This window comes from Camarhynchus parvulus, chromosome 26 (genome assembly GCF_901933205.1).
Source record: "Camarhynchus parvulus chromosome 26, STF_HiC, whole genome shotgun sequence".
Lineage (NCBI taxonomy): Eukaryota > Metazoa > Chordata > Aves > Passeriformes > Thraupidae > Camarhynchus > Camarhynchus parvulus.
Window position 1 is genome coordinate 4,931,834 of NC_044596.1, and position 17,713 is coordinate 4,949,546.

General features: G+C 53.7%; 1 protein-coding gene across 1 annotated transcript; it reads right to left on the reverse strand.

Moving 5' to 3' along the window:
• Window positions 1-3,803: 3,803 nt before the first annotated feature.
• Window positions 3,804-9,159, reverse strand: LOC115913511 (promotilin-like). The gene is made up of 5 exons (XM_030965557.1): window positions 9,082-9,159; window positions 7,234-7,359; window positions 5,883-6,005; window positions 4,653-4,755; window positions 3,804-3,880 (listed from the first exon to the last, which is right to left on the reverse strand). The coding sequence occupies exons 2-5, from the start codon at window positions 7,348-7,350 to the stop codon at window positions 3,804-3,806; spliced, it is 420 nt and encodes a 139-aa protein (XP_030821417.1). The 5' UTR covers window positions 7,351-7,359; window positions 9,082-9,159.
• Between the last annotated feature and the right edge of the window lie 8,554 nt (window positions 9,160-17,713).

Consider the following 17,713-nt stretch of genomic DNA (forward strand, 5'->3'; position numbering starts at 1 on the left):
TGTCCTGTCACTAATCCTTCTTCCAGGAACCTGCTTCCTTAGCAGGTCCCCAAAGCTCACCTCACTCTTCCCAATTTATCCAAGAAAGCAGCAACAAGATGCTGAGATTTGTTTGTCAGGTTGGCAACAGCAAATACATCCTCAGCAGAGGCCAGGGAGCCCATTAAAAGAGCAAACTCAGCTGTGCTGAGAAGTGTGAATGCGCTAAGCTGAGCTTCCTCAGTGCTCCTCTGCCAGCTCATGATGTGGAGAGGGGTCTAATGTAAATAAAAAATTCCAATTTGCTCCTATCACACGGATCCTGTGAGCTCAGAGCTCTCACTTTGCAGAAGCTCTGCCTGGGCATGCAGCTGCGCGCTGGCTGAGCTGGTGCAAACCTGGGAATTGCATGAACTCACCTTTTTCTGGAGAAAACAGCAACAAAAGCCCAAACCCATCCTTTCAACTTGTGATTCTGCCCATCATGGGAATTACCCCAGGCCCAGCAGCCTCATTGCACAATCTTTAGAAGGAAAGACATGGGATTGGTGTTGGACAGCTGGAGGATGGGGGAAAAGCTGTGATTCCTCCTCAGAAGGAGGTTGGCAGCACCAAAGCTCAGCAGGATCAGGTGCCTGTTCTTTGTGGAGAGAAATCCACGACCCCTTTCCCTTCCTCCCCATGGGACAATCCCTGCCTTCCCTGGAAGGCATTTGGCCCCCACAGGGAAGGCAGCAGGAACAGACGTGTCAGACCCTATATCCCCGTGGGCAATCTTTGTTCCCATCCCCTGCCCACAGTGCCAATGCTGAATTTGACAGTGGATTTTCTATTTTTGCAGCCCCTCTATCATCCTCATAGCTCTGGGAGCACCGAGCAGTGCCCAGGCTGCAGATGGGCTCTGCAAAAAGCGTTTCTTGGCTGGAAAGAGCCGGAGCTGGCTGTGGGAAGCTGGGACAACACGGAGGGACAGCCTCCACCTTCCCTGCGAGCCCAGAAGCTGCCTCAGAGCTGCTGGCAGTGCCTCCCATGCCAGAGGAGCAGACGCGACGCGCCAGCTGCTCCGGTTCTGGCAGCCTGGTGTGAGCAGAGCCCTGGGAATGGATCTGTGCTGGAGCAGGGAATGGCTGCACCCCAAACCCCGCAGCTGAACCCTTCACCGCTGACTGATGGGCTGCTGAAACCCCTGTCCCCACCCAGCTCCTTATCCATAGCTGTTGGGTGCCAGCCCTGCACATGGCACCGGGGAAGTGTCAGGGCTTTCTTGGGAGCTGACTGTGCCCATTTGTCACCCTGTCACTCACAGCCACAGCACACGTGTGACCCGAGAGCCCTCTCCCTGTCCTGGGCCTGCTCAGCTCCTTAGCAAGTCAGAGGTGACTCCATTCCCTCCTCTTTCCCCCAACTATTGTGCTGCTCATCCCACCATGAAATTCTTGTTTGGTTTCTGGAGCAGCAGATTCTTCCTGCCTGTCTGCAGGTGTGACCTGGATGCTGCTGGCTGCCAAAGCACCTTCCAGGGCAGGGGAAAATGCAGATCTGTCCTGAAACCTGGAGAACACTTCCTTCTTACTCAGAGCCAGAGCCCTGACAGCCTGGAGGGGGCTGGTTGGGGTCCCTCCATCTCTTCTCAGTGGAAACGTTTCTGCTTCTCCTGCTCAGGCCCCTGAGGGTGGAAGGAATTTACTCCCAAAAGCTGAAGGTGTACTTTGGTGCCTGTTTGGACACCACAGTGGGTGCTGCAGCACAGGACAGGGGTTCCTGTGGTCTCTGTCACAACCAGCCATTACATCCTGAGCTCATTTATAACTGGGACAACTGGCATGAGCCAATGGAAAATCCATGGTGGGGGTCAAAGCTGGCCTTTGCTGATGCAGCTTGTCTGGGTCCAAGGGTAAGAGTCCTGCTGGTGGATCTCCCTCTGGAATTTTCCACAGCGTCAGCCCCACCATCACCCCAGTGGGAAATGGTCCAGGAAGCAAATCCAAGCGGCTCATGTTCACCTTCTTTCTTTCCATCACTTGAAAAGCTTCCTTCCTGCATGGCACAGGGGAGGCGTTCGCCTGGAAAACGATGGGAGTGAAGGGGCTGGAAAAAGGGCACACTGGAGGGAGAGCTCTGACCCACAGTGGAGCTTATGGAGGGGGTTTGGGGGCAGTTTTCCCTTTGAGAAGGAATTCTCCTTTGTTTTCATGTGGCAGAATCAAACCTGGAGTAAAGGTTTTGGTGTCTCTGAAGTAACAAGGCAAGAGGTGCCCTCTGAAGCGAACAAGACTCTGACCTTGCTGCACACTGGTGCAAATGTGGCACAGCTCCTCCTGTGATTGCCATGCCAGCTCTTCCATGGCTATCACCCCTCTGCAGATGGAGCTCCTGCAGCCCAGACTGCTCTCACTCCCAGCCTAATGGAATGTGTTATTTCCCATCTCCCTCCCACTCAGAGTCATTACAGAGCTTCCACAGCTCACAGTGCCTCAGCATTACTGGGAGCTTCCTGGAGCTGATCAGTCCCTGGACAAGGAGCGTGCCTTTGGATCAAACATTAGAGCTGTAATCCACTGCACGCTGCCTGTTCCATTACCCATTGGGAGCTTTCTCCCCTCCCCAGGGCTGCTTGCAGCAGAGTGCTCCAAGGGGTGTTGTTCCAGCACAAACAGAGCTCTTGGAATGAGCTCAGTGAGAACAGAACTCCTGGTAGGTTGGGAGGATAAAATTGGATTGGAATTGGATATATTCACGTACATGCCATTGATCTCATCCATCCGTACTTTACATATGTTGGATTTCCTGCTGCCAGCAGAGAGGAGTAGCTCTCAGATAAGCCAAAGGTATGGAAATGGAGAGCAGGATGTTCAAGTGGAATTAGGATTTCACCTTGGGATGTGTTTGAGAGGCAGGAGAAAGGGCAGAGTGCAGTTCCCTCACACTGTGCCTGGCACAGCTGCTCCTCACTGTGCTGGTGGATTTACAGCACCAGGCTGCTAGGAGGGGTTTGGGCACAAGGAGAGGCTGCCCATCAGGGCTCCTGCATTCTCCAGCAGTGTGGGAATGTGCCAGAGCACTCTCCTGGAGCAGGGAACTGTGTTAGGGACACACAGGTCCCCCCCTTGTGTCACCAGTTTGGCCAGGAGATCTGGTAAAGATTTGCGTTGGTTTCCCTCATGGCTAAAAGGGAGGGCTAAAACTTAATACTCCCCAAAGATTGATTCCTTGGGCTTTGCCACAGACTTTCACAGAATCCCAGAATCCTTGAGGTTGGAAAATCCCTCCAGGATCACTGAGTCCAACCTGTGCCCACCCTGAGCACTGACTGCCACCCTCAGGTGCCACCTCCAGGGATGGGCACTCCAAACCCCCCTGGGCAGCCCCTTCCAGCCCTTTCCATGAGAAAATTCCTGCTGATGTCCAACCTGAGCCTCCCCAGCCCAGCCTGAGGCCGTTCCCTCTCCTCCTGTCCCTGTTCCCTGGGATAAGATCCCAAATCCCCCCGGCTGTCCCCTCCTGGCAGGGAGTTGTGCAGAGCCAGAAATTCCCCCTGAGCCTCCTTTGCTCCAGGCTGAGCCCCTGCCCAGCTCCCTCAGGACTCTCCAAACCCTTCCCAGCTCCCTCAGGACTCTCCAGACCCTTCCCAGTTCCCTCAGCTCCTCACAGGATTCTCAGAGCAGTGCTCAGGAAAACAGAGATGTTCCCCAGAACCTGGAGCCTTTCCTCTCTCTTCTTTCCCACATTGGGCCCTCCCCATCTGTTTGAGAGGCTTGCAGGACAGAAGACACAAATCCTCCTTTTAATTACATTGCACATTTATTAAATCACCTCAGATTTTGTTAATCTCTCTCACATATTTCGTTTACATAAGTGGAGTCTTTCAGCTTGAGCAGCTCCATCACTTTCTCTTCTGATCCTGCAGATATCAGTCAGCTAAAGAGAAAAGAGAGAAAAGCACAAGTGTCCTTAAAGCTCTGGAAAGACTGAATGAATGCCAGATTTATGTGTTGTTTCCTCCTCCTCAGCTCCCCAGCTGAAAGCTCAGAGGCAAACTGGGATGAGCACAGGCAGAGCAGAGCAATCCCACAGGGAGAGCAGGATCCTCTTTCCTGGGCTTAAACATCCCAGAAAAGGCAAAGGCACAGGGACAGCCCCATCCCACCGTCCCTCAACCGCAGGCAGGAAGAGCAGCACAACAGCCTGCCCCTGGATATTTGCTGCTGCAATTCCCACACAAGGTTTCCCAAAGGAAAAGGAGGATTTGCAGCAAATTGCAGTGTAATTAAGTGTCAGTGTTAAGCCCCCGTGCAGGCAGCGAGGTGTTCCAAGCTGGCTGCACATGCTGAGCTGCCTCGCAGGTACAGTTGCTGTTATAAGCTCTGCTGGAAATTGTTCCCTGGAGACTGAGGACCTTTTGGGAGGAGGAGGAGCAGGGAGGTGGCAAACAGAGCTGCTGGGAAGGGTTGTGCTGCTGCTTCCAGTCCATATCAGCTCTGGGCAGCACCTTAGGAGGAAATAAGCTTCCCAGAAGGGTGCACACGGGAGTGGTTGGGATCTGAGGGCTCCACAAAGTGAGCAAACACGACACAAAAACCCTTCTGGGGAATATAAATATCTCTGTGCTGATGAGCTGGTGAGAAGAAGGAAAGGCAGAATTCCCAAGGCAGAAATCAACCCTCTGACAGTACCATCTGGGGTGTCCTGTAACAGCTCTGCCAGCAGTTTCTCCAGGACATCTTGGTATTTTTCCAGCTGCCTTGGGGTGAGCCAAGCTCTGACAGGAAGGGCTTGCTGTGGAGGAAACCAGAGAAGTCAGAACAAAAAGGTGAGGGGAGCAGAGGGAGGGAGGTTGGGGTGCTTTGACCCCACTTGGATCGAGTTAGTGGAGGGTTTAGGATTTGGAGGGAAGAGGATGAGCCTCATATGGGGAAAAGCAACGTTTTGAAGGCAACACACTCTTGAGTTGCTCAGAGCACTGTTGCATAACCCGTGGGCTGGCTCAGAAATCCAGATAAAGGCACCTCCTGGCAGCAGGGATGCAAAGAAAATAATTTCTGAACCTTCTAATCCTCCACTGTGTGGCACATCGACCCTTCCAGCCTGAGCCTGCAGAGCTCCTGCCCTAGCAACAGCTGAGGACGAGCTGTGGTCCTGCTCCAGCCTGCTGGACTTGGAGCCAGCTGTGCCTGAAGCAAAGAGCTCTGTTCTGGTGCTGGCCAGCTGAGGGATGTGCTGGGGATTTCACACTTTGAACTGGGCATTTTGCTGTTTAAATCCTGTTACTGACTGCTGGTGCATCACAAGTGCGGGAGGAGCTGCACATTAAGCTGTGCCGTGGCCAAATTCCAGCCTGGCTGGTCCTGCTGTCTGTCCCACTGGGTCTGTCCCTGTTTGGGGGGATCTGCACCCTCCTTTTGCTGGCAGAGCACGGCCAAGCTCCCTGCAGGAGTAGCTGCCCACACAGGAAAAAGTTCCCTGCGCTCAAGTGGCAAAGCACAATTTTCAGACCTGGCTCGCCAGGTAAGTCTGCCTTTGAGGGCTTAGCCTGGCACTTCAATCCCTAAAATCGCCCATTTTCTGCTCTGTGTACAGACTTGGAGCCCAAGTTTTTAAATAAGGCCTCTCCAGTGCAGGGAACTGTGGGGACAGAGGTGACAGCGAGCAGGAGCTGAAGCAGAACTGGGAGTTCCTGCCTTGCACCTGGCTGGGCTTCACTGCCTGGCAGAGACCTCAAACTGTTCTCATCTTCCTCAGGGAGAAGCTGTTGGGTCTCAGGGGTGACCTGGCTGCTGAATGACCAAGATAATTTAGGGTGGAGCTAAAACTTCTCTCTGATGTAAGCAGGCAGGTGGGCAGAGAACATCTCTTGGACTCCTTGTCCCCTGCATGTCCTCGTGGGCTTCTCAGGGTCCACATACCTGGAGGGTCTTGGCTGCACTGACATCCACACCAGATTGCTCAGAGAAACCTTCCTCCTCCAGCTGCTGCAGTGAGCTCAGGGATTTCTTCTGCCCTGCCTTGTTCCTCTCCTTTTCCTGCAGCTTTGGGGGAGAGAGTAGAGAGGGCAGTTGGTGATGCTGGGATCAGCAGCAAACCCACTCTGTGCTGTCCCAGCAGCCAGGAATCCACAGGGCTGGGCACAGAACCAGGGAGATGGTGGAAGTGCCCATCAGCTGTGGCCTGAGTGACCTTTGGGGACTGAAATCCAGCAGTGCTGGGGGCGAGGTCAGGTTATGGGGCAGGGTGTGGAGGTCTGCCGTAAACAGGAGCCACGTGTGGTGGGGAACCCTGTCAGCAGGAGATGGGAGCTGACAGCACTGGGACCTTCCCCAGCTGTCCCACAGAACCTGGCCTGGGTCTGTGCTGGAGCACTGCAAGGAAACGGAACCCAGCCCTGCACGTGCAGAGGTCACATTTTCCCAGCCTGCAGAAGCAGGTCTGTAATGTCAGCCCATCTCCACTTATTTCGTTGCCTTCAGGACCCTCTGGAAAAAGCCAGAGGTGCTTTGGGGTATGACAGACAGAGCAGGACACATCAAATGTGGCACAGGCCATGCTCAGTGTCCAGCATATGAGCACAGCAGGGGCAGGGACAGCCTTTGGGGGACAGATTTCCCCTTTGCTCATCCAGAAAACCCCCAAATCCTGGCAGACACAGAGCTACAAGGGCTGTGGGGTACAAACACAGCCCATGTGGGTCCCCATCCTCCCCAAGGGCTTTGAAGAATGCCTGTGCTCCCCACCAACAGCAATTGTTATCCAGGGGGAGGCGCTGGGAATGGGATTTCTCCCGGCATCCAGGGGCTCGGCAGTGCGGGGGAAGCTCGCTGGGGCTGCGTTTCAGAAGCTGCCGTCTCCGAGCCTGCCTGACACCTTTCAACGGTATTTGTTTCACTTCAAAAGGAAAAACGTTCTCTCGGCACGTCCCAGAGGTGACAACCAGCTGGGGGATGGTTAATTATTTGTTACAACAAAAGAGCCATCACCGAGCTGATGGGAGGCTGCAGCTGCTCTGGAAGAATTCCAGCACCAGGAAAGGGAAAGGACCCGCAGGGACTGCGGGTGACACCCCCACAGGGGTGGCTGACCTTTGGTAGGGGGGTCCAGGCTCTCCCTTTCTATCTCACACCTTAAAAATCCCCTCTGCCTCCCCCAAAGGTGTGGATTTTGGGAGGAGGATATCCCAGTGTCTCCTGTTGGCGTGCACTGCAGTTTGGGGGATGAGGGTGGGAGAAACCAAAACTGGTTTATTCATTCCAGAGGGGTTACCTGCATTTTCTGGAAGTCACTCTGGGTGAAAAAGGGCATGAAGCCTTGGGTCTGCTCAGCCAGCACGGACAGCAGGGACACCAGCAGCAAACTGGCCACCACCTTCCTCGAAACCATCCTGAGAGCCTGGACAGCACAGGAAAGGAGACACCAGGGCACGAGTGGAGAGGGAGGTGTGACAAAAACGCCTCTGCCTCTGCAACCCAGCTCAGCCCCAGCCCACCTGAGGGATATTTACTCTTCCAGTTGCTCCTGAGCTGAGAATAGAAGTGCTTTGACTGAGAATAGAAGTGCCTTGACTGACAATTCTCTTCTCAAAGCTGTTTGTGTAAACAGATCTGTTCTTGAGCAACATCTCCAGGGTTTCAAGCCCAGCCCTTCAGGACTGCTCAAGCCTCCCTGAGTTCTGGAGCCTCAGCCCTGCAGCTGTGTTGGTTTAAGACCTGAACACATCCAGAGCAAACCCATCAATCCCAGCGTGGCAGACAGAGGTGCTGCAAAGAGAAAATCCTTCAAACAGCCGGTTTTTAAATTTTTGTTTTGATTTTCCTCAGCACTGGAAACCTTCCTGAGTGGACTGGATCTCTTAAGAAGCCTCATTGAGTCCAAGGGAAATGGGAAAGGCGTTTTCTGTCTGAGCCTGGAATAAAGGGCTTTAAAAACCACCTCTGAAGTGATCTAACTGTGACTTCACCTCAGGAAAGGACTTATGTAAACATTGAATGTTCTCTTTAAATATTAAAATATTCTCTCTGGACAGACTTAATGAAGTCTGGTCCTACAGCTTAACTTCTCCACCTGATTGGAGCCTGATCCTTAATTAGTTTCAGCAACCTCTTGGTTTGGACATTATTGAGAAGACATTGTTAAGTTAGATTTGACTCCTGAATTAGATTTCCCATAAATATCAGCTGGTATTGAACCAAAGGCCGGTGGAAGTTAATAAATATTCCCTTTGCACAGCACCTGTCAGTCACACCCTGTCCTCTCCCTTCCCTGGGCACTGCACCAGTGCCACCTCCTGCCCTGGGACATCCCAGGGTGTCCCAGCCCTGTTTCCTGCAGGGATCCAAGCAGGAATTCTCCAGCTCTGCCCTTGCAACGCAACCTCAGCAACATCAATCTTTGGTGCTTTTTCATTTGTTCTGTCACTGCAGTAAATATATAAATAAATAAAATACTGCTGAATACAAAGAAAATACACCCAGTCACTTCCTTCATCTCTTCTTGGCTAATCTCTTTGGGAATTGATTCTCTCTCCCTCTTCTCCCAGAAAAAACACCCACACAGACCTCTCCACTCAGGAACAGCCCTGCTGAGAGCCCTCCCTGGCTTGGCAAGCAGGACCTGTATTCCAGCCCCAAGATCTCCAGCTCAGCACCTCTCCAGGCAGACAGCACTTGGTGGATTTGCTTCCCAGCTCCAAATGGAAAAGAAAAAAGCAGGAGGATCCCGAATTCAGCATCAGCATTGTGGGCACACAGGGCTGGGACACCCCCCAGACCCAGTCAAGTGCCAGCCTGGGCGCAGGAGGGGTGGGCACCTGGCACAATGACAGGACAGGACATTCACTACTGAGCTGTCTCCTCAAAAATCCAACCATTCCTGGCTCTAGGAGCTGTCTGAGGGTCATTTTCTGCCTGCTCAGAGGGCACCAGGGCTCACACAGCTCTGTGGCAGTGCCCAGTGTCTGCCAGGTGCCCACAGGAGGCAGGAGCTGCTGGAATTGGTGCTCCTGAGATGGGGATGAGGGAAAAGCACCTTCCCCATTGTTTCAGCATCAATTTTATTCCCTCCTCCTCCTCCTCTGAGCTGGATCTGCTGTGGCCAAGAGGTGCCAAGACCTACCTGGGAGTGCAGCCACGGGACACTGGAGGTCGGAGCTCTTCTCCCTCCTGTCACACCTGGATGCTCCTGCTGGTTCTCCTCCCTTTATAAACCCATGCAGGCACTGCAGTCACTCACCTGTGACCCTGTCCAGCTGCCTGGCCTGCATGGCAACGCCTTTCCCAGGCAGGGAATGTTATCTGCACTGGAGTTTTCTGAGTTTCTCGTTTCCAGGCAGATCCCTTCTGCTCCCTGCCCAGGTTCTTCAGCTGTTCCTGGTGGTCCCACAGCTGAGAAAGATCAGCTGCTGCCTCAGTTTCTCCATCTCTAAGAGAAATTCCTCTCTCCTGGCTTGTGTTTCTAGACACTGAGCCTGCAGAATGAGTATTTTAGGTTGTGAATGTCCCAGCACTACAATGACACCTGCGTCAATTATAGTTCTACTGTAATTGCAAATCACAAGAATATCAAAATTGCCACTTGGAGTCTTCAAGTGGCTCCTTCTCCCATCCTCACTGAGCCTGGCACACTGATCCCCTTGGGAACACAAATCCTGCGCTGTCATCCCTCTCCAGACAAACGAGGTGCTGAGAGAGGGAGGGAATTGTGCAAGAACTCATCCACGCTCTCCCAGGACCATCAGCCAGGAGCCGATGCCAGAGGCTTTGGGATCAGGCCAGGCACATCCTGGTGCTGCTCCTGAGGGAGCCTGGGAGCAGCCAGGCGAGGAGCAGGAGGGAAAACCGAGCTGGGAATCCATGAAATCCTCCTGCATCCATGGGCTCCATGGGCTGGGAGAGCAGGGAGCATTCCTGCCTGCCCGGGGAGGGATATCGGGAACAGCCATTGCCCAGCCCGGGAATGGCATTTGTCACCTGGGAATGGCATTTGTCACCTGGGAATGGCATTTGTCACCTGGGAATGCCGTTTGTCACCTGGGAATGCGTTTTTACCTGGGCCATTTGTCACCTGGGAATGCCGTTTGTCACCTGGGAATGCCGTTTGTCACCTGGGAATGGCGTTTTTCACCTGGGAATGGCATTTGTCACCTGGGAATGGCATTTGTCACCTGGGAATGCTGTTTGTCACCTGGCCCCATCGCAGCCAGTCAATAGGACACGGGCACGCCAGGTGTCAGCAGGGACCTGCTGCTGTCACAGCTGTCAATAACGCTCGATTTGGGACACAGCCCTCCTGAAAAACCTCGTGTCCAGCACTCAGGTGCTTCCCGGATCCCTGGGCATCCTCCCCAGCTTATCACAAAGCTCCCAGAGATTCCAGCTCAGTTTTGCTCCCTGGGAATGTGGCTGGGGGTGATGGAAAGGACGTCACCCACACAGTGTGGGGCGAGCCCTCCCTTCCCTAAACAATTTGCACAAACCCCATCCCATTCCCATTTTAATTGACTTTTCCAGTCCTTTTCTTCACATGGTTATCATGGATGCAGCTGAGGAGTCAGCAGATGGTGCTGGGAAGTGACAAATGAGTTACCAAGAAAGGTCACTTTTCCAAAGCACTGAACTTCCCCGTGTCTTGTCCCACTGTCCCTCCAAGACGCGTCTGTCTGGCAGCTTTCCATCCATCTGGGATGGAGCCTGCTGCCTGGGGAAGGACAACCTCCCAAATCACACAGAGGGATGAAAATTAATCATACCTGTATTAGCTGCATGCAGCCTGCCAGCTTCACCTCTTAATTATGCAAGAGTGCTCCGACAGGAAGGAATCGTGGAGCTGAGAAGAAAGGATCTGACTCCAGGTCTGGGAGTGCCAGGGCAGGTGGGAGCAACAGGCACCTCCTGGCTCTGGCTTGGCCCAGTCCATAAATGCGGCTTTTGGCACATCCTGGCTGCAAAACAAGGATAAATGAAAATGAAAAATCCCAGCTGGAGGTCTCCCTGCCAGCGCTGTAATTCCAAAATTCCATCCTGCTGCATCCCTGGCACAGTTTGCAACCGGCAGCCCCTGAAACTCCCCTTTGGGCTGCGGTGCCAAGTGGCAGCAGAGGTTAGAGGCAACAGAAACATGATGTGCAGGATGGGTTTGAGTGCAGTTCTGCTTGTTCTGAAAGTGAAATGTTTGGCATAACTGGGAGTCGTCTGCCCAGGAAACTGGCAGAGGAGTGCAGTCCATTGGGCCTGGCAGCAGTGGCAGTGCCAAGGAACAAGGGGCAGAACGAGCTGCCTGTGCCAGCAGCACACCCAAACCTCTCTGGAAAGCAGCTCTGAGGTGACCTGTGCACCCCAAAACTGTGGAAATTCTGCCTCAGTTTTCCATGAAAGAATAAAAGAGAGGGAAGATGGTTTTCTGGACAGAGCCTGGGTGGATTTGGCTTCTCTACAAGGGCTGGAGGGGACAGGCGCTGACCAAAACCATGACAATCCTCTTTCACTGGCATTAAAAAACAAAAATTCTTTTTCCTAATAAAATAAATGTCTGGGCTTATAAAAACTTTCTCCTCTCTCAAATAAGGAAAGAAATAAACAGGAGAAAAATGTTTCATTGCCTGGTTTCTCTACATTTTTGGTCACTCCTTTGCCACCCTCTCCCCGATGTGGAAGGAGTGAAGAGAGAAGGGAGAGGAGGTGAGAAAACACGATGGCTGCAGCTCAGCTGTTCCCATTTTGGTTTTCAAATCCGAGCCGCCCGGTTTTCACTTGAGGGATCAGGAATATTTTTAGGAATGGTACAAAATGCAGCCTCACACCCAGGGAGGGGATGTGACTGGTTTGTCCCGTGGGGCTGGGTGACATCCCTGGGCACCCCCCTGTCCTTTTGGGGTGCTGTGACCCCAGGCAGGTGATGGGAGAGCTCAGAGCCAGGGAAATCACTCAGATTTCAGCCAAAGAGATCCCTGCCCTGCTCCCAGGGGATATTTATTCACTTTGGTGAGGCAGAATTCAGCTTTTCCACACTCCAGGGACCCTCTGACCTTTCCTTGCTTCATTCCCTCCATCCTCTGCCCTGTTACCATATCCAACACCAGTGGATCAGGTTGAGCCCTGCAAGCAGCACCACCAAGGCACCAGAAGAAGCCCCAGATGGTTTTGGGGGGCTTTTGAGGGGAAAAGGGGCAGGGAAAACAACTGGGAGGGGGAGAAAAGGAGGGAGAGAAAGAAGAGGAGGGAAAGAAGGGCAGGAAAAATAGTTAGAGGGGAGGAAAGGAGGGAAAGAAAGAAGAGGAGGGGAAAGAAGGGCAGGAAAAACATTTGGGGGGGAGAAAAGGAGGGGAAAAAGAGAGGGAAAGAAGGGCAGGGAAAACAATTGGGGGAAAAGAAAAGGGGGGGAAGAGAGGGAAAGAAGGGCAGGGAAAACAAGCAGGGGGAGGAGAAAAGGAGGGAAAGAAACAAAGAAAAGGGAGGAAAGAAGAGCAGGGAAAACAAGCAGAAGGAAGAAGAGGAGGCAAAGAAAGAAAGAAAAGAGGAGGCAGGGAAATCATTTGTGGGGAAGAAGAGGAGGGGAAAAAAAAGAGAGGGAAAGTGGGAAAACAAATGGGGGGGAGAATAAAAGGATGGAAAGAAAGAAAAGGGGAGACAGAAGGGGTCCAGCATTGTTGTGCTCAGCAGTGCCAGCTGCCAGCAGATTTCCCAAGACCGGATGATGCCAGACGCCCAGGATTTATTGGTGCTCTCACTGGAGTCTCCCTGTTCATCCCAGCACCTCTCAGCAATCAGTGGCCATTTATCTGCCACAGAGGAGAGGGGTTCTGGCTCTCAAGGCACCGATTCATCCTGGGAGGAACAAGGAGGCAGAGCTGGATGGCTTCAGGGTGAAAAAGAGACTCATGTGGCAGGTCAGTGAGCTCCTGGGCGAGGAATCCCAGGAGAGACTGGGAGAGGAACAGCAGCACATCCATCCCAGCTGGGATGTGGGAAAAACAGAATGGAGAATTGTGACAGCAGCAGAAAGATCTGCAGAGCCTCGGGGGCTGTGCAGCCAGGCCTGATCCCAGCACGGGGCTCACTTTTGATAAAATGCCCGTTTAATCCGTGGATATTTTGCTTAGGTGCAGAATAGCAACCTCAGCGAAAGCCTCTCAACCACAAAGGCTTTAGAGGGCTAAACAGTAAAGATTGGGAATTAAGAAGAATAAATATTAATGAAAGGGGTGGGAAAATGCATCATTTCTCCAGACAACCCTGCCTGTGCTCCCCTGCACGGGGCTGTTTGGTTTATTGTTCCCTGGAGCAGGAGCTGCAGAGAGGGATTGTGCTGGGATGGAGCCACACAGAGCCTGGAGAGAGCCCACATCCCACAGGAGAGGGAAAAGGGAGCAGATTGCCCAAAAAAAGGGTCAGTATGGGATTCAACATGCAGCAAACCCTGCGCTGCTGTCAGTGGCTGTGGGTCAAGCCCAGAGTGGCACAGCAGAGCCAGAGCTGTTACATAAAGGGATGGGGAGCAGCCCAGCCTGGGCTGGATGGAGGAAATGAATCCAATTACAGGATGAAGGGCACAGGGAGAGGATGGACACATTTGGTCTGGAGCAAATCCCTAAAAGGCTTTAAAGCAGGGACAGCAAGAATGAATCATGGTGCAGGACACGCAGCCACCACCGAGAGGAGTTGGGGCCGTGCAATGGGGCAGGAGGCAGGAATGGGGCTCTGCACCTGGCTGAGGGACAAACACTGCCAGGATGTGGCTCTGCTGGGAGCTGGGACACCAGTTTGGCTGTTCCTGGGGATGTTGGAGCGAGGAGCCAGCCCAGCCAGGCAGCAGGGAACAGCCCTGCTGGAAAGAGGAAACAAGCAGGCAACCCCCAAATTTCCTCCGTGCTGATTCCCATAAGATTATAACCCAGCTGCCCGTGTCACAGCAGGCTCCAGACTTCCACTGAGAAAACTAAGGGCTTGTATTAGTAAGAAAAAAAAAATAAATTGACCCAGTTATGACAAAACGAAGCAGCACATTCACAGCATCGCTGTGGAAATCCATGAGCAGCCACAACAAGGCCCTCGGGAGTAACAGGATTCCACTTCAAATGAGATTTACAAATTAAAAATAAAAGAGCTGGATTATTTCTGTGCGCCTGAACCCCCTTTCCTGGCTGCTCAGCCAGCCTCAAGCAGACACTGCAGGGTGGGGAGGGGTGCTGTGCAAACCTCGGGAATTTGGGACAATCCTTTCCTTTGCCTCTCTGACTTTGCAGTCAAGCACCTGCCCCATGTCAGGCAAAGGAGGAGAGCTGGACACAGATCTCTGGTAACTCCCTCAGAGAGCCCAGAAACCAGACCAAAATCCAGACTGGTTCCAGTTTGCCAGGCCCAGACCGAAATCCAGACTGGTTCCAGTTTGCCAGGCCCAGACCAAAATCCAGACTGGTTCCAGTTTGCCAGGCTGAGAGATCAGAGCAGCATTTTTGCCATCACCCCTGGCAGAGCACGACTTGCTCCAGGCGCAGCCTCGGGAGCGCTGCCGGAGCTGCCGGGATCTGCTGGGATCTGCCAGAGCTGCTGGGATCTCCTGAAGGTGCTGGGATCTCCTGGAGGTGCTGGGATCTCCTGGAGGTGTTGGGATCTGCTGGAGCTGCTGGGATCTGCTGGAGCTGCTGGGATCTGCCAGAGCTGCAGGGATCTGATGGAGCTGCATGGATTTGCCAGGATCTGCCGGAGCTGTTGGGATCTGCCGGCTGTGCCGGCTGCTCCTCGCTGCGTGGCGGGGGGAATGACTTGCACACCTGCCCACTCTGCCACAGCCCCAGGTTGTCACCGAGGGAGAAGTGTTGACAGCACCACGCGGAGCGGAGCGGGTTCGCAGCTGAGCCGGGATTGCTCAGCTCCTTGGCAGGGAAATGACAGGGCCCAAAGAGTGCCTGTCTCTCCAAGGGAATCCTGCGGCGCTTGGAGAGACATTGCCTGGATCAGCAGCGGGAGGGGAAGGCTGGGAGCTGACAGGGCGTGCAAATAGCAGGAGAAGAGGTTGCCGTGGGGGAGCTCTCCCCACATCCCAGCTGCTTTGTGGCTTGAGGGGAGAGCCTGAGCAGGATGGAGATGGAGAACCTGCATGGAAAATGGGAGCTGAGATCCCTCCTGCTAAAATTTTGTGCATGAAAGACAAAAGACAACCTGCTGTGCACTCTTATTTTTTGGGACAAAAGCAAGGTCACCTCCCTGTCCACCCCCAGCCCCTGCCCTGGGTACCACAGAGCCGCCAGGTAATCCCTGCTGGGGGAGGGCCGGCCCAGAGAACCCAATTGTAAATACATCAGTGTCCTCCTTCTCCCTGCCACACGTTTAAATCTATTTGATCCACTCTAATGGATTGATCTACAAGTTTGTGCACACACATCCTGCTTTGGATGGGCGGCTGGCAGCGCCTCGCCCATCACGGCCTGTCAGCTCCACTCAGCCTCACCTCGAGCGCAGAGCGAATCCAATTACAGGATAAAGGGTTTTCTTCCCCTCCATATGGTCTCTATAACGCTGTGGCTTTATCTTGCCTTAACCCCTTTCCTGGCGAGGGAGCTCCCAAGCCCGGCCTAAGCGGCTCAGCGCCATGGCCCGGGGTGGCTGCTATGTGATACGGGAAATGGGGTCTTCCCAGGGCACCCAGAGGCACATTCCTCCCTCTTTTCCTGCCCACTGGGGAGGAATGAGCCCCCACGGGAGGGAGATTCAGGGCAGCACTGGTTATAAAAGCAGCCAGCAGCGCAGGAGTGAGCCCAGCCATGCAGAGCTGTGCTCGCAGCCGGGGTTCACGGGGCTGTGCGTCAGCCCAGCACCAGGAGCTCAGCACAGATGTTCCCTTCATGACTGATTTGTTGTGCTCTTGCATTTCCCTCCACCTTGCTCTGCCAGGTGCCACCTGGGTGTCCCTGGGCAAGTGGCTCCTGTGGCAGGGCTGGGGATGGGCACCACAAAGGGCTCCAGGAGCCCCCCTCCCCTGTGTGAGCTGTGCCTGTCTCTGATCCCTGTGAACCAGGCGTGTCGGCTCTGTGCAAGCCGGTTATTTGATTATAATTATCATCCCTTGCTTTACACAGGACATGAAAGCCCAGAGCAGCTCAGGGCCCCGTCACGCCGCGCGCCAACAAACAATGAGCGAGAGACAATCCCAGCTCAAAGCAGGAAAACCTGCAAGGGGCAAGAAAAGCCTTTTCTTGAGGACAAACACAGAGCAGCAAAGCTCTCCTCCCGCATTAGGCAGGGCCTGGAATTTGCTGCTGTTGTAGAGTCAGCACAGAAAACAAGCGGGAGCTCTCCTGGAGAGAGAGCAGCTCATAAACTTTCCCTGCTACGAGACAGCAAATTAAAGCCATCTCTGTGACAGGGCTGCAGCAGGAGCTGAGGTTGCATTCAGGACACGTCCTGGAGGGACCAGCCACTCTCAGTGGTGTCATTTCCCTGCTCTGGGTTTACTCGAGGCCTTGGCCATTGCTCCGGCTGTGCTGACCTGCCCAGAGCTCTAAATCCACCAGCCTCGGGGCACTGACCCCAGGGGACACATCCATGAGGACAGCTGGGAGGGGACAGCCCTCTTACAAAGCACAGGTGGCTCAGGCTTACCTGCTCCACAGGCAGCTCCCAAAAATGAGAAGGGCCTGGTCCAGGTCAGTTCAAACCCTCTCAGTCCAGTTGTCCCTTTGAAAGGTGTCTGAGAACCACCCATGAATCCAAATCTCCTCCACACTCAGCTGCCAGGTGAGTGGAGAGGATCTGCAGAGCCAGGAAAGGTCCCTCTCCCAAAAAGTGCAGCTGAGTGTTCCCCCAGCACCCAGACTCAGTGTCCCTGTTCCCCCCACAGCTTCCTTTGCACCACTCTTGACTTTAGAAGAGGGCAGGACACTCCAAAGGGGTGCCAGGATGGGATGGGCGATGACAATTTACTTTCCCATGAGGTACCTGTGTCCACATGCAAAACCTTGGAGAAGCACCAGAACTTTGGGATGCTGCTGGCACTGGCAGCGAGGCCCAAGTGTTTTTGAAGTGAAATCTTAGAGCTGAAGATTTGCTTTCTCTTTTGAAGGTGGGCCACCACAGTGAAATATTGGAGCTGGAAGGAGTTGCTTTCTCCCATGGGAGCTGGGAGGTGCACACTGGAATTGGGATGGATGCACAGCTGGTTTTGTGGATTAGAATTTCTGGGATCTCCTTTGATATTCACCTCATTCTGCAAAAATGTGCCAAATTTTTGTACATCTGGAGCCTGACTATGGCCAGAGTAGGCAAGAAATTCCTCCAGGAAAAGCTCTGTGAGAAGCAGGGCCATGGGACTCCTCCACTTTCCCCTCACCCCCTCAAGGAAGACCTGGACCAGGAATTTGGTGCCTGGTGGTTTCACGGTGCGATGATTCCAAGAGGCACATCCATCCCTTGAGGAACCCTCATCCCAGGGCACCTGAGGCTGGCCTGACCCACTTCCCTGCACCACGTCCTACTTCTGCGCCCGCTGGATCAGGAATTAGGACACCATCCATCCCAACACCCCCTTAGCCTTCCGCTCCAGCTCGGAGGCGCTCCAGGCGTGCAGGAGACCTCATTCATCCCATGGCACAATGGTGACTTTTTCCATGGGCTGTGCCTTGAGGAGGAGGAGGCCCAGCTTACCTCGTTATCCGATCAGCTCCCTTAACCCCCCACATCCCCAGGATTAATGGAAGAGCTTCCCTAAGGCGCCTTAGGCAGGTCCCCTGGAGAAGGAGCCCCCATGACCCAGA

What these genes read in the sequence shown, in the direction of transcription:
- LOC115913511 (XM_030965557.1), bottom strand. Translation starts at nt 7,350, where the DNA reads ATGGTTTCGAGGAAGGTGGTGGCCAGTTTGCTGCTGGTGTCCCTGCTG. An exon ending in GTGCAGCCAAGACCCTCCAG is followed by an intron (nt 4,756 to 5,882) that starts GTATGTGGACCC and finishes TTTCCTCCACAG; the next exon opens with CAAGCCCTTCCTGTCAGAGC. An exon ending in GTTACAGGACACCCCAGATG is followed by an intron (nt 3,881 to 4,652) that starts GTACTGTCAGAG and finishes TGATATCTGCAG; the next exon opens with GATCAGAAGAGAAAGTGATG.